The sequence below is a fragment of the Oncorhynchus mykiss genome, chromosome 7 (genome assembly GCF_013265735.2).
Source record: "Oncorhynchus mykiss isolate Arlee chromosome 7, USDA_OmykA_1.1, whole genome shotgun sequence".
NCBI classification, from domain to species: Eukaryota; Metazoa; Chordata; class Actinopteri; order Salmoniformes; family Salmonidae; genus Oncorhynchus; species Oncorhynchus mykiss.
Window position 1 is genome coordinate 26,124,590 of NC_048571.1, and position 23,182 is coordinate 26,147,771.

Genomic DNA, 23,182 nt, shown 5'->3' on the forward strand with positions numbered 1-23,182 from the left:
TCCTAATCTCAGTTTGTTACCTGTATAAGACACCTGGGAGCCAGAAATCTTTCTAATTGAGAGGTGGTCAAACACTTATTTCCCTCATTAAAATGCAAATCAATTTCTACAATTTTTTCTGGATTTTTGTTGTTGTTATTCTGTCTCTCACTGTTCAAATAAACCTACCATTAAAATTAGACTGATCATTTCTTTTTCAGTGGGAAAACGTACAAAATAAGCAGGGGATCAAATACTTTTTTCCCTCACTGTATCTATATCCACAGTAAAACAAGTCCTATGTCGACATAACCTGAAAGGAAGAAGCCACTGCTCCAAAACCACCATAAAAAAGCCAGATTACGGTTGGCAACTGCACATGGGGACAAAGACCGCACTTTTTGGAGAAATGTCCAAACAAGAATAGAACTGTTTGGCCATAATGACCATCTTTATGATTGGAAGAAAAAGGGGGAGGCTTGCAGCATCATGTTGTGGGGGTGCTTTGCTGCAGGAGAGCCTGGTGCCCTTCACAAAATAGATGGCATCATGAGGTAGGAAAATTATGTGGATATATTGAAGCAACATCTCAAGACATCAGTCAGGAAGTTAAAGCTTGGTCGCAAATGGGTATTCCAAATGGGCAATGACCCCAAGCATACTTCCAAAGTTCTGGCAAAATGGCCTAAGGACAACAAAGTCAAGGTATTGGAGTGGCCATCACAAAGCCCTGACCTCAATGCCATAGAACATTAGTGGGCAAATCTGAAAAAGCGTGTGCGAGCAAGGAGGCCCAGAAACCTGACTCAGTTACAACAGCTCTGTTAGGAGAAATGGGCCAAAATTCACCCAACTTATTCTGGGAAGCTTGTGGAAGGCTACCCAAAATGTTTGACCCAAGTTAAACAATTTGAAGGCAATGCTACCAAATACTAATTGAGTGTATGTAAACTTCTGACTCACTGGGAATGTGATGAAAGAAATAAAAGCTGAAATAAATCACTCTACTATTATTCTGACATTTCACATTCTTAAAATAAAGTGGTGATCCTAACTGACCTAAGACAGGGAATTTTTACTAGGATTAAATGTCAGGAATTGTGAAAAACTGAGTTTAAATGTATTTGCCTAAGGTGCACGTAAATTTACGACTTCCAACTGTATATTTACTGTATTTTTGCATTTTTACAGTATTCTGTTTGACATGTATTGAGTCATGTTGAAATATAAAACTTCAATTTTTGCATTTGTGTTCCTTTCTTGTTTGAGTACACACAAACAATATACAGTATATCAACAAAATCTTAGTCTTTACACTGAAATAGTTTCTGATAGTAGTGTTTTGAATATGCCATTTTAGTGTGACCTTGGTTGTTCGTTTCATTTGATGTGTATACATTGATTTGTTTACAGAGTTTCACTTTGAGCAGGGAGTACATGATTTTGATTGCTATGTTTCATTTTGCAAGACGTCTGTGGTTTTTGGGGAAATTGTTTTGTGTATCTTGGATGTAGTTTCAGCAAACGTGCGTTAACAATTGGGAAAAACTGCAATAGTAACTGCCGAAAAACACGTGTCAACTGTCTTTGGAAGATAAAGATAAATATTTCACAGACCTGGGTCAAATAGGTACATAGGCACCTGTAGGTGAAATACTTGGACCGGATAATTGAGCTGCACTTGATTTAGGTTCTGGTACAATGGAATCGTCCCAAAAATGCAAACTCCAACCTAATCAAACACATCTCCAATGCGTTCAAATATTTGACACTAGTTGACATATGTAGACCTATTTGACGTTACCTCTTTGAAAATAAGATAACCCATCAACATCCCCAACTTCCAGTATGGTTCCAGCAAATATTGTGGATGCATAAACAGGCCAGCTGAGTACAGCTTGGCTCAGTTTGACTCAGTGTGAAAATGGTATCAGTACATGCTGTACCTGTGTTCCAGGTGTTGTTGCAGTGGGCCCAGGGCAGCTCTGACTGGAAGCTGTGGACCAGGTAGAAGAGAGCCCAGGCCAGGACCACAATGTAATACACACACCCGTGGAGGATCATCACCTGACTGGCAAAGCCCAGACCTGTGGAAACACATTCCAAATACTTTATTTATATCTACAAATCACATTCCAGATCCAGGTCTCTCTTGAAACTAACCTGGTTAAATAAATGAATAAAAACATTACAATCAAGGATTAAAACTTTTTTTTTTTAAGTCACATGGACTCTCATGGATACAAAAGTACCAAAAGTGTCTAAAACTTTGTCAGACCTTTACTGCATGAATAACTTTAGTTACACACCCACACGCACAGGCACTGAGACAACACACACACGCACGCACACACACACACACAGACAAAACCTACACACTCAAACACGGGCAGAGGCACACAGACAAACACGCAGGCACAGGGGAAAAAAACAAACACTGATACATTCTAATGGATACACAGCTATGATTCAAATAAAACTGTTAGTGTGCATTCCCTGTGCCATTTCGTGAACAACGCACAACTTGGCTTTTAACCAATCACCTTGACTGGTCGTTACTAACCGCTTGATAAAAACGCTAAAAACAGACACACAAAACTTTAACTCCCATGTAGATCATGGATTAACAAGGGTACAGGTAAACGTGCACATACATTTGCATAGCTTTTAAGATAAGATTTCACCCTTAATATTTAGGACACACTAAAAGAGCATGAACACGTGCACAGGCAGACAAGTCTAAAAACAATCTGCTAGTACTAAATGTACCAAAACACAGATGCTGCAGCAGTGTTTGTCCCTCTGCTAACACATGGCTCTGTTGGCCATCACACAACTCGCTGTAAACATTCCACGCCTGCTGTCTTATCTGGGCTCTGTGTGTCTGTGCGAGCGTGTACAGTGCATTCGGGAAAGTATTTTGACTTTTTCCACATTTTGTTACAATTACAGCCTTCTTCTAAAATTTGACGAACTGCCCCACCCCCCCGCCCCTCATTAATCTACACACAATACCCCCAAAGCAGGTTTTAGCAAATGTATAATTTAAAAAAATATTACATTTACATCAGTACTTCGACCCTTTACTCAGTACTTTGTTGAAGCAACTTTGGCAGTGATTACAACCTTGAGTCTTCTTGGGTATGACGCTACCAGCTTGGCACACCTGTATTTGGGGAGTTCAGGTTGGATGGAGAGCATCACTGCACAGCATCTGGTTCTTGGTCACCTCCATGATCAAGGCCCTTCTCCCCTGATTGCTCAGTTTGGCCGGGCGGCCAGCTCTAGGAAGAGTCTTGGTGGTTCCACACTTCTTCCATTTAAGAATGATGGAGGCCACTGTGTTATTGGGGACCTTCAATGCTGCAGAAATGTTTTGGTACCCTTCCCCAGATGTGTTCCTTGACACAATCCTGTCTCTGAGCTCAACGGACAGTTGCTTCGACCTCATGGCTTGGTTTTTGCTCTGACATGCACTGTCAACTGTGGGACCTTATATAGAGAGGTGTGTGCCTTTCCACATCATGTCCATTCAACTAAATGTACCACTGGTGGACTCCAATCAAGTTGTAGAAACATCTCTAGGATGATCAATGGAAACAGGATGCACCTGGGCTCAATTTCGAGTCTCATAGCAAAGGGTCTGAATACTTATGTAAATAAAGTATTATTGTTTGTTTTTTCATACATTAGTAAAAAATGTCTAAAAACCTGTTTTCGCTTCATCATTATGAGGTATTGTGTGTAGATTGATGAGGATTATTTATTTAATACATTTTAGAATAAGGCTGTAACAAAATGTGGAAAAAGGGAAGGGGTGTGAAAACTTTCCGAATGCACTGTATGTGTGTGTGTGTACAAGCATGTAAGTGTGTCTGTGCAGCTGTTGGCCATATGGACAGAGAACAGCAGCTGTCTGTATGAGGGGAGGAGGAGGAGGAAGAGGCATGTTTACGTGAACCGGAAAGCTATCCAGAGGCAGAGTTCTAACACCAGCTTGTTTACAAGATAGACTACGTTTACAATGTGTCGACCAGGTGGCTTTGCTAAGAAGTTAGTCATCTGGCTGCACCTGTAGAAAGTACCACACCCAGGTTGTGTTCAGCAGGCAGAGCCGGGGTACCAGTCTATTTGAGCCATCATGCCCCTCCTTGTCATGCAAAACATGTTTGACATGACAAGGAGTGGCAAGGCATGGCATGATGGCACAAACAGACTTGTACCCAGGTTACGAAACGGGACAGAACGGCACAAAAAAAAGAGAAAACGAGGCAATATCTGAACTTAATAAGATATGCGTGTTTTTGTTTTCTGTTGTAAAATGTTTCACTATGGTGTTCCCTCATGAACATGTCCCAGGTTGAACAGTTTAGACCAGTGTTAGTCACTAATATTTCAGAGGGAACAACTTTTGTCAAACAAAATCACTTGGTGAGGCGCCATACCCATTGGAGAACGGGAGTTGGAGGGGGTCACAAACTAAAATGGATTAATTGATGATATTAAACTAATTTATACATAATACTTGCACGTATTAACATGGACCTTCAAGCTATATGATTACCTGATTCTCTACTTTAGGACATTTGGGGATATCAGAAACAAATGTGATGAATTGTTAGAATCTGACCTTATCGCCATACTCTCAATAATATTATCTAGCACAAGATATGTTAAATCAGGTAATGGCAAATTTCAGTCTGAAGGAAGCAGGCCTTGGAATGGTTGAAATGCATCAGAAAGTTATTGTAATGTTCAGGAAAACATCAGGGATGGTCATCAAACAATCTTATGTATGTTTGTTTATGGAGAATCTATTCATTTCCCAAATCCATCACTCTCCCTTCTAAAAAAGTCCTGCACAGCTTGTGTCTTAGATGGAAACAGAAGACACATACTTGTTCCTGAAAGTCTTAGCTTTCAGGGATGGTAATAGCTCCAACCGTTGAAAATCTAGAGCCAAATTCTTGGAAAAAAACTATTTCAAGATGCGCCAGAGGCATTAGAAACAGACACTGATACCACGATTCTATGAACTAAACGGCGTATTCGGCTGACTGAGGAAAACACATTCTTTCAGACTATTGTCACGAGTCACCAATTAAGTCGCCAAGAGACGCAGGCGTCTCGCGAGACACGCAATGACCGTGCCTGGTTTAGACAATGCAGTTGGGAGTAGTAGGATACAGCGAGACTGAAAAGTAGTTCCTAGACTCATCTACTTCTAAAAACGTCTAAGGGAGACGAGGAGACCATTTGAGAATAAGATCAAACGAGAGGGTTGAGTGTAGCTTAGTTTACCTATGCCTCTGCGTCACCTGAACAGTTCAATCTAGAGATGTAGCTATTATCATCATCATCAAGTCTGGCTTTAACTCATTCATTTCAGTCTGTCCAATCCAACTAAACATAATTTAAACCCTCTCACTGTTTTTCAAAACAAACAATAACACATGGCATCACAGATGAGTGAGAGTGTGTGTGTGTAAGTCATTAAGGCAGTGGCGACCCCTCATTCAGGGCAGGTGGGGGTAGAGCCTGTTTTGCATGACATTAAGGGAAAGAGAAGTGTCTCCACTCCAGGGAATGGTCAATGTGTGTAACACATCGATCTAATCAGGTCGTGTGGAAGCATTACAGGTTGTCAGCATGACACTGCATTCGAATCAATTCAAATTTTATTCATCAAGTACGGCATGTATAAAAGGTGCGTGTGTGTGTGTGTGTGTGTGTATACGTGTGTGTACGTGCGTATAACTTGAGTTACATAATCCATTGGATTTTTGGATTACTTCATTGGTTAGCCAGATGTAGACTATTCAAAGTTTGCAAAAACACGTGGATATTTCTGCAAAGATTTTAGTGTGCTTTTTCCCGCTGAAACAAATTTAGCAGAGTAAATTTATGACTTGTTATGTGTGTCATCCCAGTGCTTAGGAAGTGAACAGGAAGGAGCTGTGTTGACAAATCAAAAAATGCCTTTTGAAATAATAATCCTGATAATTTGGGATGATTCAAGTCTCATTAAGTAAGGGTCTGACTTCAGTTTTGGTTAAAAGGTTTCTGTGGAAAGCCACCAAGGAGCAAATTTAGCAACAACAACAAAAATATTCCACATAGATTAGAACAGAAGAGCAAAGCTTCCAATGACTGAAATGGAGTGAATAGAATGTTATGATACCATTCCATCTACTTCGTTCTATGAGCCAGTCCTCCCCAATTAGTGCCACCGGTCGCCTGTGGCTGCCACTGAAAGGTACACTACGATTAGCCAATGATCTTTCTCACAGGCTACAAGTGAAGACGGACACATCGTCCTTATCCAATTCCGAGGCGCATATTGGAGATATTGGAAGAACTGTCCATATTTACTTTTTGTCAGCCAACAAGATGAGTAGGCCTAATGAACAGCAAAAGCACTAGCCTATCTCAATCTACTATCCCCCATAGTACCAAAGTTGACCTTTTCTATTCTGTGCCAGAAACAAATATTCCAAACATAATCTGGGACAGTTGTAAGCAATGAGGTTGACACAACAGCAAAACATTTTGTAAGCAATGAGGTTGACGTAACAGAACAGAATGTTTAGCTTAAATTGTTGGTAAACTATTAGCCTATTTCTTCACATTATAAGTGCAGCAATGCGCACACAGCAGTAGGATATCAGCATGAATGTTCCAAAATGCAATCAATTAGCTGGAAAACACCATTCTCAAAAGTGACAGTGAAATGTGATTGTGCATTTTTATGGTGAAAATGATCTTCCCCAAACATGAAACTCACGTGCTGCATATGTATGCCAGTTAGGCTCTACACTAGAGGTTGACCGATTAATCGGAATTGCTGATTAATTAGGGCCGATTTCAAGTTCATAACAATCGGAAATCTGTATTTAATTTTTTTTTTTTTACACCTTTGTTTAACTAGGCAAGTCAGTTAAGAACACATTCTTATTTTCAATGACGGCCTAGGAACGGTGGGTTAACTGCCTTGTTCAGGGGCAGAATGACAGATTTTCACCTTTTCAGCTCTGGGATTCAATCTTGCAATCTTACGGTTAACTAGTTCAACGCTCTAACCACCTGCCTCTCAATGCACTCCACGTGGATCCTGCCTGTTATGCGAATGCAGTAGAACCCAAGATAAGTTGCTAGCTAGCATTAAACTTATCTTTTAAAAAACAAACAATCACTAGTTAACTACAAATGGTTGATGATATTACTAGTTTATCTAGCGTGTCCTGCGTTGGATATAATCGATGCAACGCTGGGGGGTGATTTAACAAAAGCGCATTTGTTAAAAAAGCACAATCGTTGCACGACTGTACCTAACCATTAACACCAATGCCTTTCTTAAAATCAATACACAGAAGTATATATTTTTAAACCTCCATATTTAGCTAAAAGAAATCCAGGTTAGCAAGCAATATTAACCAGGTGAAATTGTGTCACTTCTCTTGCGTTCATTGCAAGCAGAGTCAGGTTATATGCAACAGTTTGGGCAGCCTGGCTCATTGCGAACTAAATTGACAGAATTTTACCTAATTATGACATAACATTGAAGGTTGTACAATGTAACAAGAATATTTAGACTTAGGGATGCCACCCGTTAGATAAAATATTGAACGGTTCTGTATTTCACTGAAATAATAAATGTTTTGTTTTTTTCGAAATGATAGTTTCCGGATTCCACCATATTAATGACCAACGGCTCGTATTTCTGTGTTATTATGTTATAATTAAGTCTATGATTTGATATTTGATAGAGCAGTCTGACTGAGTGATGGTAGGCAGCAGCAGGCTCGTAAGCATTCATTCAAACAGCACTTTCGTGCGTTTTTCCAGCAGCTCTTCGCAAGCACAGTGCTGTTTATGACTTCAAGCCTATCAGCCTAATGGCTGGTGTAACCGATGTGAAATGGCTGGCTAGTTAGCGGGGTGCGCGCTAATAGCGTTTCAAACTTCACTCGCTCTGAGTCTTGGAGTAGTTATTCCCCTAGCTCTGCAAGGGCCTCGGCTTTTGTGGAGCGATGGGTAACGCTGCTTCTCGAGGGTGGCTGTTGTCGATGTGTTCCTGGTTCGAGCCCAGGTAGGGGTGAGGAGAGGGACGGAAGTTATACTGTTACACTGGCAATACTAAAGTGCCTATAAGAACATCCAATAGTCAAAAGGTATATGAAGTACAAATGGTATAGAGAGAAATAGTCCTATAAATACTATATTAACGACAACCTAAAACCTCTTACCTTGGAATATTGAAGTATCATGTTAAAAGGAACCACCAGCTTTCATATGTTCTCATGTTCTGAGCAAGGAACTTAAACGTTAGCTTTTTTTTTTACATGGCACATATTGCACTTTTACTTCTCCAACACTTTGTTTTTGCATTATTTAAACCAAATTGAACATGTTTCATTATTTATTTGAGGCTAAATTGATTTTTTTGATGTATTATATTAAGTTAAAATAAGTGTTAATTCAGTATTGTTGGAATTGTCATTATTACAAATAAATATATAAAAAAATGTTTTTTTATTTTTATTTGTAATTTTTTTTTAAATCGTCAGATTAATCAGTATCGCCTTTTTCTGGCCCTCCAATAATCGGTATTAGCGTTGAAAAATCATAATCGGTCGACCTCTACTCTACACCCCTTGTAAATTGCATTAATGTGCTTAATTTTAAGAAGTTATTTGGCCACTTTAGTTGTGATACAAACCTTATTAAAATATATAGGCATATGGGCTACATGAGGTGTGTGACTATGATTTGAACAAAACGTCACAAATTAAAAGGAATGCGCTGTTTCTTGCCTTACTGCACACAAGCTGGGCATCATTCACAAGTGATAGGCTAATATTGTCACCCATCAGACTATTCCTGATTTAATCTTATCTTTACATATACTAAATAATATACGCTTTTTATTTAGAATGGACCATTATCATCCACCTGTCTTGAAACAGGGGCAGGGGAAAAAAATATATGTCATCTATCCAATTAAATAGTGAATGGAGGATGCATTTCCCATGGTTCATGTTCATGCTAAACAGGTAGGCTATACTCCTGTTGTGCTTCTCTTCAATGTGCTTAATATTAGGAAAGTTGAGAAATAAATATAGTAGGCCTAGCCATTAGAAAGCTGATGGGAGCCTCCTCTTTTTAATAGAGGCCATCACTCTGTTTTCTCACGCAATTGCATAGCCTATAAAAATGTTGCGCAACATCAGCTCATGGGCTCTCATTATGTTTGATTCGATTTGCAATGACATTTGCATTGCTGTCAGAGTGATTAGAGGGACAATAGAGTGCTGAATACCCAGCAGTTAGCAACTTTGGTAGGTTACTAATGACCATCAGCAGCATCAGAGCTTGGAGAAGCCTAATTACAGTGACTAAATGGTCACATGGAGTTTGACTGCCGTCGTGATTCGTGTCCGCTGTTGTGGCGGTAATACGGTCACCGCAACAGCCCTATTTGTGCGTGGATGTATACCTTGGGGTGGTGTGTGTTTGTACCTCCGAACAGTGGGCAGATGCTCCTCCAGGCACTGACCCCTCCCAGGCTGGTATACTGACCCAGAGAGGTCTCCATCAGGAAGAGCGGAACACCACACAGAACCAGAAACAACAGGTAGGGCACAAAGAACACACCTGAGAGAGAGAGGGGGATGTATGAACACAGATAAAGAGACGTATAATATACAGTGAGAAAAAAGGATTTAGTCAGCCACCAATTGTGCAAGTTCTCCCACTTAAAAATATGAGAGAGGCCTGTAATTTTCATCATAGGTACACTTCAACTATGACAGACAAAATGAGAATAAAAATCCAGAAAATCACATTGTAGGATTTTTTTATTAATTGATTTGCAAATTATGGTGGAAAATAAGTATTTGGTCACCTACAAACAAGCAAGATTTCTGGCTCTCACAGACCTGTAACTTCTTCTTTAAGAGGCTCCTCTGTCCTCCACTCGTTACCTGTATTAATGGCACCTGTTTGAACTTGTTATCAGTATAAGAGACACCTGTCCACAACCTCAAAACAGTCACACACCAAACTCCACTATGGCCAAGACCAAAGAGTTGTCAAAGGACACCAGAAACAAAATTGTAGACCTGCACCAGGCTGGGAAGACTGAATCTGAAATAGGTAAGCAGCTTGGTTTGAAGAAATCAACTGTGGGAGCAATTATTAGGAAATGGAAGACATACAAGACCACTGATAATCTCCCTCGATCTGGGGCTCCACGCAAGATCTCACCCCGTGGGGTCAAAATGATCACAAGAACGGTGAGCAAAAATCCCAGAACCACACGGGGGGGACCTAGTGAATGACCTGCAGAGAGCTGGGACCAAAGTAACAAAGCCTACCATCAGTAACACACTACGCCGCCAGGGACTCAAATCCTGCAGTGCCAGACGTGTCCCCCTGCTTAAGCCAGTACATGTCCAGGCCTGTCTGAAGTTTGCTAGAGAACATTTGGATGATCCAGAAGAAGATTGGGAGAATGTCATATGGTCAGATGAAACCAAAATATAACTTTTTGGTAACTCAACTCGTCGTGTTTGGAGGACAAAGAATGCTGAGTTGCATCCAAAGAACACCATACCTACTGTGAAGCATGGGGGTGGAAACATCATGCTTTGGGGCTGTTTTTCTGCAAAGGGACCAGGACGACTGATCCGTGTGAAGGAAAGAATGAATGGGGCCATGTATCGTGAGATTTTGAGTGAAAACCTCCTCCATCAGCAAGGGCATTGAAGATGAAACGTGCCTTGGTCTTTCGGCATGACAATGATCCCAAACACACCGCCCGGGCAACGAAGGAGTGGCTTCGTAAGAAGCATTAAGGTCCTGGAGTGGCCTATCCAGTCTCCAGATCTCAACCACATAGAAAATCTTTGGAGGGAGTTGAAAGTCTGTGTTGCCCAGCAACAGCCCCAAAACATCACTGCTCTAGAGGAGATCTGCATGGAGGAATGGGCCAAAATACCAGCAACAGTGTGTGAAAACCGTGTGAAGACTTACAGAAAACATTTGACCTCTGTCATTGTCAACAAAGGGTATATAACAAAGTATTGAGAAACTTTTGTTATTGACCAAATACTTATTTTCCACCATAATTTGCAAATAAATTCATTAAAAATCCTACAATGTGATTTTCTGGATTTTTTTTCTCATTTTGTCTGTCATAGTTGAAGTGTACCTATGATGAAAATTACAGGCCTCTCATCTTTTTAAGTGGGAGAACTTGCGCAATTGGTGGCTGACTAAATACTTTTTTGCCCCACAGTATGGGAGACAGAGGAAGGAAGGGGTAGTCATAAAAACGTAATGTCAACACCTATTATTTCACACAGAGTGAGTCCATGGAACTTATTATGTGATTTCTTAAGTCAAATTTTACTCCTGAACTAATTTAGGTTTGCCTAAACAAAAGAGGGTGAATACTTATGCAACAACTATATTTTAGTTATTTAATTAGTATTCATTTGTAAAAAAAAATCTATGGAATTTTATTTCCACTAACATTGTGGAATATTTTGTGTCGATCAATTGCAAAAAATAAAATCACAATTAAATCTATTTCCATCCCACTTTGTAACGCAACATAATGTGAAAAAATCCAAGGAGGGTGAACACTTATCATACCAACTGTACATGTAGGCCTACTTTAGTCTCGTGACAGACTCTTACCCTAACATTTAACTCTGGGTTCCAAGATGAGGCCTACATAGTGTTATGTCTGTACAGTAGGAAGTCACGTGAGATGTTATTGTTACAGTGGTTGACCCTAGGGTTATTTTACGGCGCCCACTTTCCGATATTGTTCCGTTGATGTTATGATTAAAAAGAGTACAGTTAGCACTGACATCTCTGGTAACGTCTTTCCTTCAAAACTTAGTTTCTCACCTCCTCCGTTCTTGTAGCACAGGTAGGGGAATCTCCACACGTTGCCCAGGCCTATGATCTGTCCCGCCACAGCCAGCAGGAACTCTGCCTTGCTGGCCCACTGGCCCCGGGCCTGCAGGCCTTCCACTTTCCCGGCCTCCAAACCCTTCTTGCTCTTCATGTACAGGCCACTGTTCAGCAACACACCTCCCTGCTCCGGAGCAGGCTGGGTCGACATGACGGGATCCGGTAGAGATACACACACACCCCTACAGAAAGAGAGGGGATGGATGAGAATAAGGCAGCCATATGGGAAAAATATGAATTAGGCTAGTTAGTGAGATAGAGAAAGAGATGGCAGGGAGCTTGCATCTCTAACAGCGAAGATGAATGACCATTGAGGAGCCATTAGTGGGAAAAACAAAGTAAAAATACAAATTTGGCTACAGAATGGGAGAGAGAGAGAGGGTTAACATGAGTGCTTACATCTCTGCCGCCTGCGATGGAGAGACCAACAACCTTAGTAGGGCGCTTCTCTGACGGTTGGGCCTGCCTGCGTAACTTATCTGTACCTCCCTTCTCATGGCCCGCCCTGTGTCGGGTGTGTGTCTGCTATCTGACTTCCTCAGGCTACACAAGGTCTACGTTCCAAATGGCACCCTATTCAAAAGTGGCGCACTACGTAGGAAATAAGGTGCCATTTGGGACGCAGACAAGGTCTAGAAGGTGTTTGTACATGTGTGTTTGGTGTTTCGGGAGGGCTGTCAACAACTAACTGTAAATCGTGATTTAAATACATGTCCAAGTCATAGACTGGCACCACATACGCTCCTGTGCCACGCATCAATTCTGCAGTCTGTTTGCATGTAAACGTGAGCAACTCCATTCCTAAACCCCACCCCCCCTCCTCCTATCCCACCCCACCCCACACCATAGAGCTCACCAGCTTGTAGTCCAAAAATGCAGAACTGATTCAGCCATTACTATGGGCAAAATGAATGGGAAAAGAAAGACACACAGAGATTGAATTTGAATATCTACTAACCCCCCTCCCCCCTATAGCAACTCAGCTCAGCTTCCTTTCTCAATGTACAGTGGGTATCATAAGTACTCACCACCCCCCCCCCCCCCCCCCCCCCCCCGGACCTCAAACCCCAAAAAATAAGGTTTGAGGTCCTTTGTAGCTCAGTTGGTAGAGCACGATGTGTGTAATGCTAGGGCAGTGGGTTGGATTCCTGGGAACACCCATGCATAAAATGTATGCAACTGTGACTGTAAGTCCCTTTTTTGATAAAAGCGTCTGCTAAATGGCAAATATTATAATATTAACACAGGCCTATAAGTTCTTATGAGAAAATATCAGTCAGAACATGATCTTTAATAATTATAAAGCCCTTCATTTTCCAATAGGCTTTGTCTAACGAACCATGGCATACTTAAAAAAAAAAATATTTACTTAACTGGCTTGCCTAGTTCAATAAAGGTTAAGAACAAATTATTATTTATAATGACGGCCTACCGGGGAACAGTGGGTTAACTGCCTTGTTCAATGGCAGAACGACAGATTTGTACCTTGTCAGCAGTGTTGCCAACTTAGCGACTTTGTCACTATATTTAGCGAGTATTCAGACCCCTCTAGCAACACATTTTCAAAAAAGAGACTAGCGACAGATCTAGCGACTTTTTCTGGTGTTATTGGGACTCTGGCGTGAAAGCACGTATCGTTTTTACTCTTCTTAACGAGCAGCGGTTCTACCGGGGGTCCCAAAGCACTCACAGGCGACCCAGTCCTCTCGCACCAGTCCCTCCCAGCTGCAGTCAGAGCAGGAGATGTTCACCCCTCCACATCCAGACTGCAAATGAATCGCGCATGCGGGAAGCCACCGTTGGCTGATACCGCCCTGAATGTAAATGTACTTTTAAAAAAAAATTATAAATAAAATAAAAATAAAAAACGAAGTAACTCCATCAGTGTCTCTTGCCCGGATAAAGAGGAGGGCTGGAATTGTGACATAAAAAAAAATCAAGAATCAACAGAAGAAATGTTTAGAACTACAAATAAACTATTTAGCATGTTTTTTACTCACCTTTTGTCTCTCCTACAGCCTCCATCACAATTACATGCACATGGCCAATTATGCAAATTAGGCAATGACGTCATTTGGCGACTTCGAGCGACTTTTAGGACAACCAATAGCTACTTTCCTTACTGTGGAGTTGGCAACACTGCTCGTCAGCTCCAGGATTCGATCCACTAGGCTATCTGCCTCCCCGATTTACTGCCTAGACTTAGTGCCTAGGAAAAGACACCGTGCTTCTACACCTGCATTGCTTGCTGTTTGGGGTTTCTGTACAGCACTTTGAGATATCAGCTGATGTACGAAGGGCTATATAAATAAATTTGATTTGGACATTACATTGCTTTTTCTATTGTCAGCTGGGTTACTCAAACTGCAACTGTCATGTTACCACTGCCTTTGGTTGTTACGTGTGTCTAGTGAGATAGTGATGATAGTCAAGTATCTATATAACCCTGCTTTTTACGGTCTCCGATATAACCTTTCCAGGATGCATATAGATTGAGGGACAGAGAGAGCAAAGGCACATGTTCAACACTAGGAGGAATGTCACCGTTTACAACGGATATGCAATAGCCTAGTCAGAAGACACAGGTCCCATTTTTGCATCCTTTTATACAATCAAGACACAGAGCTAGATAGAGGCGTAGCTTGCAATGATTTTTGGGCTACAGTGTAGTCGCTGTAGCTACACTATTAGGCTAGAGGCGTAGTTTGCAATGATTTTTGGACTAGTGTGGCCGCTGTTGCTACACTATTAATATCTGTAACAGTTCGCATTTGGCCATTAACGATACACAACGAGAACATTTGCTTAGCTTTCCTATCAAGTGCAAAAGTAGTTAGTGAAAAAAAAAACGTACTTGTACCTGGTATGATAGCTTACAATGGATGTAGAGACGGATCTCCACAACATGCCTTCCTTGCGCCTTTCATAACACACCTCACGGGCAACACAAATAGTTGTGAGCATATGAGAACGAATGTAAAACGGTGAACTTTAGAATTACTGGGTTAATCATTTATAATAATCAGGTTTAATTTGGTACGGTTATCGAAAACTTTCATACGCCATACAACAGCGCAGATGAAACCACGCAAATAAATAGCCTAAAAACAATGCGTTTTTCGTGGTCAACATTTAGCATTTCACAAGGATTACGACCGCGGTTATTTTAGCCTACCTAATTCCGAAGAGCAGCCTATACATTTGCTGCGTTCACGTGCTATTCGGAACTAGGAAACACTTAAATGTCCGACTTGCTAACTGGTTGTAGTTATACGCGTGCCGCGTTCAATCAGTAACAATTCCGGGTTTGTCTGAGTTTAAGTTTCCGACGAGCCCTTGAACGCAGCATTAGAAGCCGAAAGACGTTCACCAGTAGCGGGTCCTACAGCACTTACACCTCCGTCACAAAGAACAGTCGCCAATGCTAGAAACCCTTCAAGGCGAAAGGCATGAGTGTTACACAGGAAATAATGCGTCTTGCTGGGGTTCCTTTTGCCTGGTATATTTTTTATATTTTAAATTCTCCTCTAAAATAAAAAATATTGTAGTTATGAAGTTACAGTAACAGAATATGACTACAGTAGTATTGCAGTCTATCTGCAAAATGACCACAGTTGAAGTACAGTTGACTTGCAAACGTACTGCAGTAGACAGCACAGGTGATCTTCTATGGACCATAAGTGAATACACAACTAGTCTGATACTATTATTGTAGACATGAACACACACACACACACACACACACACACAATTAATAATACCCCCAATAGATACAAGACTGAGCATGAACTTGTTTAAAGCCACTGTAATGCCAAAAGTAGATTATGATCACTCTACTCTTGGTAAAACCGAACCCCCCTATAATCAAACCCCTGTTGGAACTGGGACTCTACCTCCTCTTTAATGTCCTTCTCGTCTCCAGGCTTCTCTAAGTCGCCTAATATGTACTTTGGCAATTCACGATCCTCTTCGCAATCCAAATGAGGCATTGTTCCGTGAAAGAAGGGACTTGTATAGGGTATTGTTAACCTAATTTTTTATTTTTTTATTATTTTTTATTTATTTTTTACAGGGGGAGGCAGGCAGCCTAGTGGTTAAAAGTATTTGGCCAGTAATCAAAATGTAAAAAAAATAAAATAATAATATTATTTTCTTATTTTCCCCCTTTTTTTCTAGTTGTCATGCAATTGTCAATAGTGTTCACACTGCACTTAGCCTAGGGCTTAGCCCTCCTTAGCCCTGGACTAAGATAGCTTTTAGCCCAGGGCTAAGCAACTGCTTACACTTGCACATATTAAATGTAGGATAGCGCCAACCTTAGCACAGGGTGAGCCAATCACAGTCCCCTAATTTGAATATTCTACTCCAGAAAAGTGACAGTCGGTTTCAGTTAGCCCTGCTTATGTGAACACATGCTAAGCTAGCCCATGGTCAGTCTTAGCCAAGGGCTAAGAACAATGCAGTGTGAAAAGGCCTGAATAACTGTGCACTGAGTGGATTGAACTCTAAGCCTTTCAAACATTTCTGTGTTTGCACTCCCTCCTCATTGTCCAAGCAGGCAAAGCTTATAGCCTTGCAGGCTCTAAAATGTATTGACCAGTGCATAGCTTAACTATTTCATTCCTCCAAGATGAAGACCTTAAATGGAATACTTAGTTTCTTGACTCAAAGTCCACATGTAATCTAGTGTGTTTCTTCAATATTAAAGTAACAGGATACGACAACCGCTCTATTGATTCAGAATAAATCATCGCCCACCCAAAAGCCATCAAAAAAGTACAAGATTGTTGGTGGATGGATGTAGGTTGAGCAACAGCTGAACGAAGTGTTTAGGCTAAAAGGAAGTGAGGTCGCTGCCACCTGTAGCTTTATCCCGTTCTTGCCACTTTGGGCACCTGCATAGGAAATGAACATAAGGCTCTGACTAGACTATAGTGTTGTAGGTTAGCTAGTGGGTAGACATTTTTAGTGTCACCGGCATTCCTCCAGGTGTCTCCAGTCGTGTGTAAGACTTCCGAGACACCCATTACCCATTTGAGTAGAACAAGCAACTTTGTTTTTAACAACATAAATATCTGCCTTTCCAAGTTCACATTCACACTTTCTCTACTGAATTTGTCAAGTGCTTTTGGCTGATGATGATTCTAAGCTGAGTCATGTCTGGTGTTCAGTATACTAGCTTCAGTGTGATCTCACATTCCATCCCTAGTGCACCTAGCATAACATGCCACAGCTACATACAGGTGACAGCTGCTGCCACGGCCTCCTGCTACCGCCATCCCCAATGTCAACACTGGCCTCCTTCCTCCTGCGACTGAAAGAACATAAGAGAGAGTGAGAACCAATGTACCGAAATGCACTTCCACCTTCGACTGAAGTTGTTATTTCCATGTCAGTTGGTTTTGTTTTGGAAAAGCACACATATTTTCATAAATTCCATCTGCCTGCTCTTACAAAGCGCAGGCCTGTGGACTTGCTTGTAGTGTGAGGGTAGACTTGCTTGTAAACCACGCATGCACACACACATGTACACATGCACCCACAGACAAGACACTGACCACCTTAGATGTGTTACACCATCATTCTGTCATTAACGCATCACTATTCTGATCAGTCATCGGCTTCTTGGTACAAGTCTGTCATCTACTCTTTAATACTCGGTTAGATCATTGGCTGTTTACAACAGGGATCTGTCATATGGGACCCTCAACATTCTGAGCTGTTATCGTCTCACCATCCCAAGCTTTCAGTTTGCCTGGGATGCTAATTGCTTGCCTCAGTGCTAAAACTGTCTCCATTCCTATTTATTTTTATTTAACTGGGCAAGTCAGTTAAGAACAAATTCTTATTTACAATGACAGCCTACCCCGGCCAAACCCTAACCTGGACGAAGCTGGGCCAATTGTGCGCCGCCTTATGGGACTCCCAATCACAGCCAGTTGTGATACAGTCTGGAATCGATCCAGGGTATGTAGTGACCCCTCTAGCATTGAGATGCAGTGCCTTAGACCGCTGCGCCACTCGGGAGCCCCAAAATTTAATTATTAAAAAGCAAAATAATAGGACAGCAGAGAAGCCAAATTGATGAGCGAGGAACACCATCTCCAATCTGATGGGTTGAGAATAAAGAGTCATCCATCTGGGAAGACAAAGCTAGCTATAAACTAAATATAAATAATACGTTGCTCTTAGTTTTGGCTATTGTGGAGTCTGTCGTTCTATAAATGGCTTCTTTGCCATTTAGGCCATCCCAGGCAATTCTCAAAAAGGTAACACGCTGTGTCATTGTCTGTGCTCATTCAGCCTGCTTTTTATAGGCACCGTAAAACCAAGACTCCCGCCCATAATCTGCTCCCAAGTCTCCATTCAGAAATTTACATTCCTGAGGTTGAGCTGGGCCAGGTTAGTTTACACTACATTCTTAGAAGAAACAAATCCTTGTAGAACCAGAAAGGGTTCTATCGCTTGCAACGAGAGCAGTTTTGACACAAAGATCAACTGTACTAAATGTTCAGGCTTTGATATGGTCTCATCTGGATTACTGTCCGGTAATATGGTCAGGTGCAGCAAAGAAAGACCTAGCAAAGCTGCAGCTGGCTCAAAACAAAGCAGAACGCCTTGCCGTTAACTGCACACACAGAACCAACATCAACAACATGCACCATAGTCTTTCATAGTTGAGGGTTGAGGAAAAATTCACTACTTCTCTTCTATTTTTTTAAAGAAACATTTGTGTGTTAAAAATGCCTAACCACTTGTATAATCTTTTTGCATACACTTCAAACAGACATACATACCCCACCAGACACACCACTATGGGTTTCTTCAGGGTACCCAAACCAAAAACAGATTTAATGCGTCGCTCAGTTATTTATACAGTCATGTCATGGTGGAATGCTCTGCCACCAGAGGTTACTCAGGCAAAAAGCAAGTGTAGCTTTTAAAAACATATTGTATCTGTCACGACTTCCTCCGAAGTCGGTCCCTCTCCTTGTTCGGGCGGCGTTCGGCGGTCGATGTCACTGGCCTTCTAGCCATCGCCGATCCACTTTTCATTTTCCATTTGTTTTGTCTTTGTCTTACACACCTGGTTTCAATTCCCCAATTACTTGTTCATTATTTAACCCTCTGTTCCCCCATATTTGTTTGTGAATAATTGTTTGTATGTAATACGGTCTGTTATGTGGGCTCTCTTTATTGTATTATATTTGTCTATTTTGCGTAAATTACGTTTATTTACTCATATCTGCTGTCCTGCGCCTGACTCCTCTACACAAGCTACACACAGACCACATTACAGTATCGCAGAACCTCTCCTCTTTCTAAAGATCAAATTGAACTGTACTGGATATATGAATATGTATATATGAATAGTGTGCCAATAGTATTTTTGTTGTGTCTTGGTGTCCTTCCCATATACGTACAACTTTTGAATTTAATGTTATATCTTATGTTGTTCTTATCTATTACTGTTCTGTACTTTGTCATGTATTTGTACGTTTTATGTGGAACCCAGAAAGAGTAGCTGCTGCATGTGCAGTAGCTAATGGGGATCCTAATAAACTAAACTAACATATTAGGCACTGTTATCATCCTCTATTACCTCTTCACCAAATCTTTCCCAAATATTACTTTTCAGTCCCTCCTATCTCTTTATTTTCAAATCCATTTCGCAGCTTTTCTCTTATTGAATTCAACTCTGACAGTGTCCTTTTTGCCTCCATGGATACATTTTTCTGCCTGTTCCCCAAAGCATTTGGCGATTGCCGTGTAGGCTATTTGGTGCATGTACAGTTAGGCCTTGAAGCTTAGACTTACGCTCTAATGCCAGATAGCTTAAAATAATGAAATAAAAACCTCAATGTAGCCTATAGATATAAATTGTACAACAATTATACATTTATTTATTTTTATTTAACCTTTATTTAACTAGGCAAGTCAGTTAAGAACAAATTCTTATTTACAAGATTTTGTAAGGTATTGTTTTCTCTTTATTCAACCCACCCGCCCCTCATCCCCACAATATTTAATTACCCTAAACCTGCCCGCTCCTCAGTTGTGAGTCAACCCACAAATCACAACACTACTACCATAACACGACTCAGTGGTAATGCTATTCATCCACAGTAAAGCTAACTACCGACCTACACAGGCTGGTCTGCACTGGGCTGGTCACTGACGGTCAAGAGTAAGAAAGTCTAAAAATCAACACACACTTACACACAGGTTGGTAATTCAAGATCCTCTTCAGACTCCGTTGGCGAGTGAAAGAAGGGACTTTGTATCTTTTTAGTTAATAGTTATGTACCTGTTAAACGTTTGTTTGACAGAAAGACACCACACACACACACACACACACACACACATAAATCCCCCCCCCCCAACACACACAGACCCACACACTTTTTCATATCCACATTCCAAACCCAACTCCAGACTCCATTCAGCTACTTGGGACAAATCAAATACACTGCGTTTTCACACAGTGGCCATTGTTCTGTGCAGAACAGACCTGGAGTCCCTGTAAATTAGTGGCAGGATTCATCCCAGCCTACTAGCATCCCACTGGGCAGAAACTGGTTGAATCAACGTTGTTTCCAAGTAATTTCAACCAATATATTCAATGTGATGATGTTGAATCAATGTGGAAAACTAATTGGATTTGCAAAAAGTCATCAACAAAGGAATGTTCTCTTTTAACCTAAATCTAATAACATGATGAATTTATTTGTTGATTTTATGTTGAATTCACATTAGTTAACAACTCAACCAAATGTAAATCAAAACTAGACGTTGAACTGACGTGGGTATCCAGTAGCATGCTTTATGGTGCCTTTAACTGATGTCTGGCAGGCAGGGCACTGGTTCACACATTCCCCATGTTGACACTACTAGACCCCCAGCATCACTCACTTATACACCACTCACCACTCGCCTGGATTCAGCCCTATCACCACAGAGGTCTAGTCATTGGGGTATTGCGGTATTTTGGGGTCGGTAGGGGTAGCTGTGTATGAGGGATTTTCGTGTTAATACTAGACCTGAAAAAATGTATCTGAAATCTTTGCGCGAACTGTAGCAGTGCTCGATTGAGTTTGCTTGGATGAATTGAACCAATGGAATAGTCCTAAAAGTGCAAATGCCTGCCCATCTGGTACTCCAGGCAGACTCAAGCTAACAAACAAAGTATAATAACAACAAAAATACTGAATACAGTTGGTCACAGCTGGACATAGTGTATTTGCTCTTTGTTGGTCCCGATTCAACATGTGATGCTAGCACTATGTTCTGTCCAACCCACTGAGCCACTGTATCTGCTTAAGCTACATTTGCTACATACAGTGCATACGGATCCTCTTGACTTTTTCCACATTTTATGTACAGCCTTAAATTGTTTTTTCCCCCCCTCGTCAATCTACACACAACACCCCATAATGACAGTGCAAAAACATTTTTTTTGCTAATTTATTGAAGCACCTTTGGCAGCGATTACAGCCTCAAGTCTTCTTGGGTATGACGCTACAAGCTTGGCACACCTGTATTTGGGGAGTTTCTCCCATTCTTCTCTGCAGATCGTCTCAAGCTCTGTACGGTTGGATGGGGAGCGTTGCTGCACAGCTATTTTCAGGTCTCTCTAGAGATGTTCGATCTGGTTCAAATCCGAGCTCGGCTGGGCTACTCAAGGACATTCAGAGACTTGTCCCGAAGCCACTCCTGCGTTGTCATGGCTGTGACCTTAGGGTCGTTGTCCTGTTGGAAGGTGAACCTTCGCTCTGGAGCAGGTTTTCATCAAGGATCTCTCTGTACTTTGCTCCGTTAATCTTTCCCTTGATCCTGACTAGTCTCCCAGTCCCTGCCGCTGAAAAACATCCCCACAACATGATGCTGCCACCACCATGCTTTAGGGATGGTGCTAAGTTTCCTCCAGATGTGACGCTTGGCATTCAGGCCAAAGAGTTACATTTTGGTTTCATCGGGCTGTTGTGCATTTTACTGAGAAGTGGCTTCTGTCTGGCCACTTTACCACAAAGGCCTGATTGGTGGAGTGCTGCAAAGATGGTTGCCTTTCTGGAAGGTTCTCACATCTCCACAGAGGAACTCTGTAGCTCTGTCAGAGTGACCATCGGGTTCTTGGTCACCTCCTTAACCAAGGCCCTTCTCCTCTGATTGCTCAGTTTGGCCGGGCGGCCAGTTCTAGGAAGAATTTTGGTGGTTGCAAACTTCCATTTAAGAATGATGGAGGCCAATGTGTTCTTGGGGGCTTTCAATGCTGCAGAAATGTTTTGGTACCCTTCCCCAGATCTGTGACTCAACAGAGTCATTTCTCGGAGCTCTACGGACAATTCCTTCGACCTCATGGCTTGGTTTTTGCTCTGACATGCACTGTCAACTGTGGGACCTTATATAGACCGGTGTGAGCCTTTCCAAATAATATCTAATAAATTGAATTTACCACAGGTGGACTCCAATCAAGTTGTTGAAACATCTCAAGGATGATCAATGGAAACAGGATGCACCTGTGCTCAATTTCGAGTCTCTTAGCAAAGGGTCTGAATACTTATGTATATAAGGTGTCTGTTTTTCATTTTTAATACATTTGTCTTCATGGGGTATTGTGTGTAGATTGCTGAGGAAAATGTTTAATTTAATCCATTTTAGAATAAGGCTGTAACGTATCAAAATGTGGAAAAAGTCAAGAGGTCTGAATACTTTCCGAAGGCACTGTACTTGTGGTCTGAGATCTACCCAGACACGACTGACATTAGCAGAGTACCATGCTGGGCCGGCTCCACGCATAAGTGACATAATCTGATTGATTTTGTGGGGGAACTCAGTCGGGGTCTCAACTTACTATTGACAGTAAAAACACTAGAATACTCCATTTTGATGTTTGGTTGTCCATTATTCAACAGTTTTCCTCTTGTTATGTCAGTCACTGACAGGACTAAATTAGCCATGTCAGCTAACAATTTTTAGATTGGTAGTTATTTTAGCCAACCATTTAAACCTTGAAGTAATCATGGCCGATGCTGATTTTCCTTTGGACCGCGCTACAGATGACTATATCGGTTCCGCTGACACAGGACTAGAAGAGGCCCAGTCCACTACTTTTGTTTTGATTTGGATTTTTCAGGGGGTGCTGCAGCACTCTCGGGCAACCCTACTTCAAGCGGCCATGCTCATGAGCTGTCCTAACCAGTCTAAGAGTTACCAGCAG

The 23,182-nt window shown here is 41.4% G+C and overlaps 1 protein-coding gene across 6 annotated transcripts in view; it reads right to left on the bottom strand.

The window, feature by feature from the left end:
* Window positions 1–15,360, bottom strand: part of LOC110527587 (sodium- and chloride-dependent GABA transporter 2) — a 43,797-nt gene extending 28,437 nt beyond the window's left edge. The window contains exons 1-4 of one of the 6 annotated variants that reach the window (XM_036983092.1): window positions 14,819–15,360; window positions 11,899–12,146; window positions 9,499–9,633; window positions 1,926–2,066 (exon numbers count right to left, since the gene is read on the bottom strand). In XM_036983092.1, the coding sequence (XP_036838987.1) occupies window positions 1,926–2,066; window positions 9,499–9,633; window positions 11,899–12,146; window positions 14,819–14,928 (634 nt within the window). In that variant the 5' untranslated portion in view covers window positions 14,929–15,360. Of the gene's footprint in view, window positions 1–1,925; window positions 2,067–9,498; window positions 9,634–11,898; window positions 12,147–12,363; window positions 12,477–13,654; window positions 13,799–13,964; window positions 14,767–14,818 lie in introns of those variants that run through there. The other 5 variants (XM_036983088.1, XM_036983089.1, XM_036983091.1 and 2 more) reach the window with 5 other exon arrangements.
* Window positions 15,361–23,182: the final 7,822 nt, after the last annotated feature.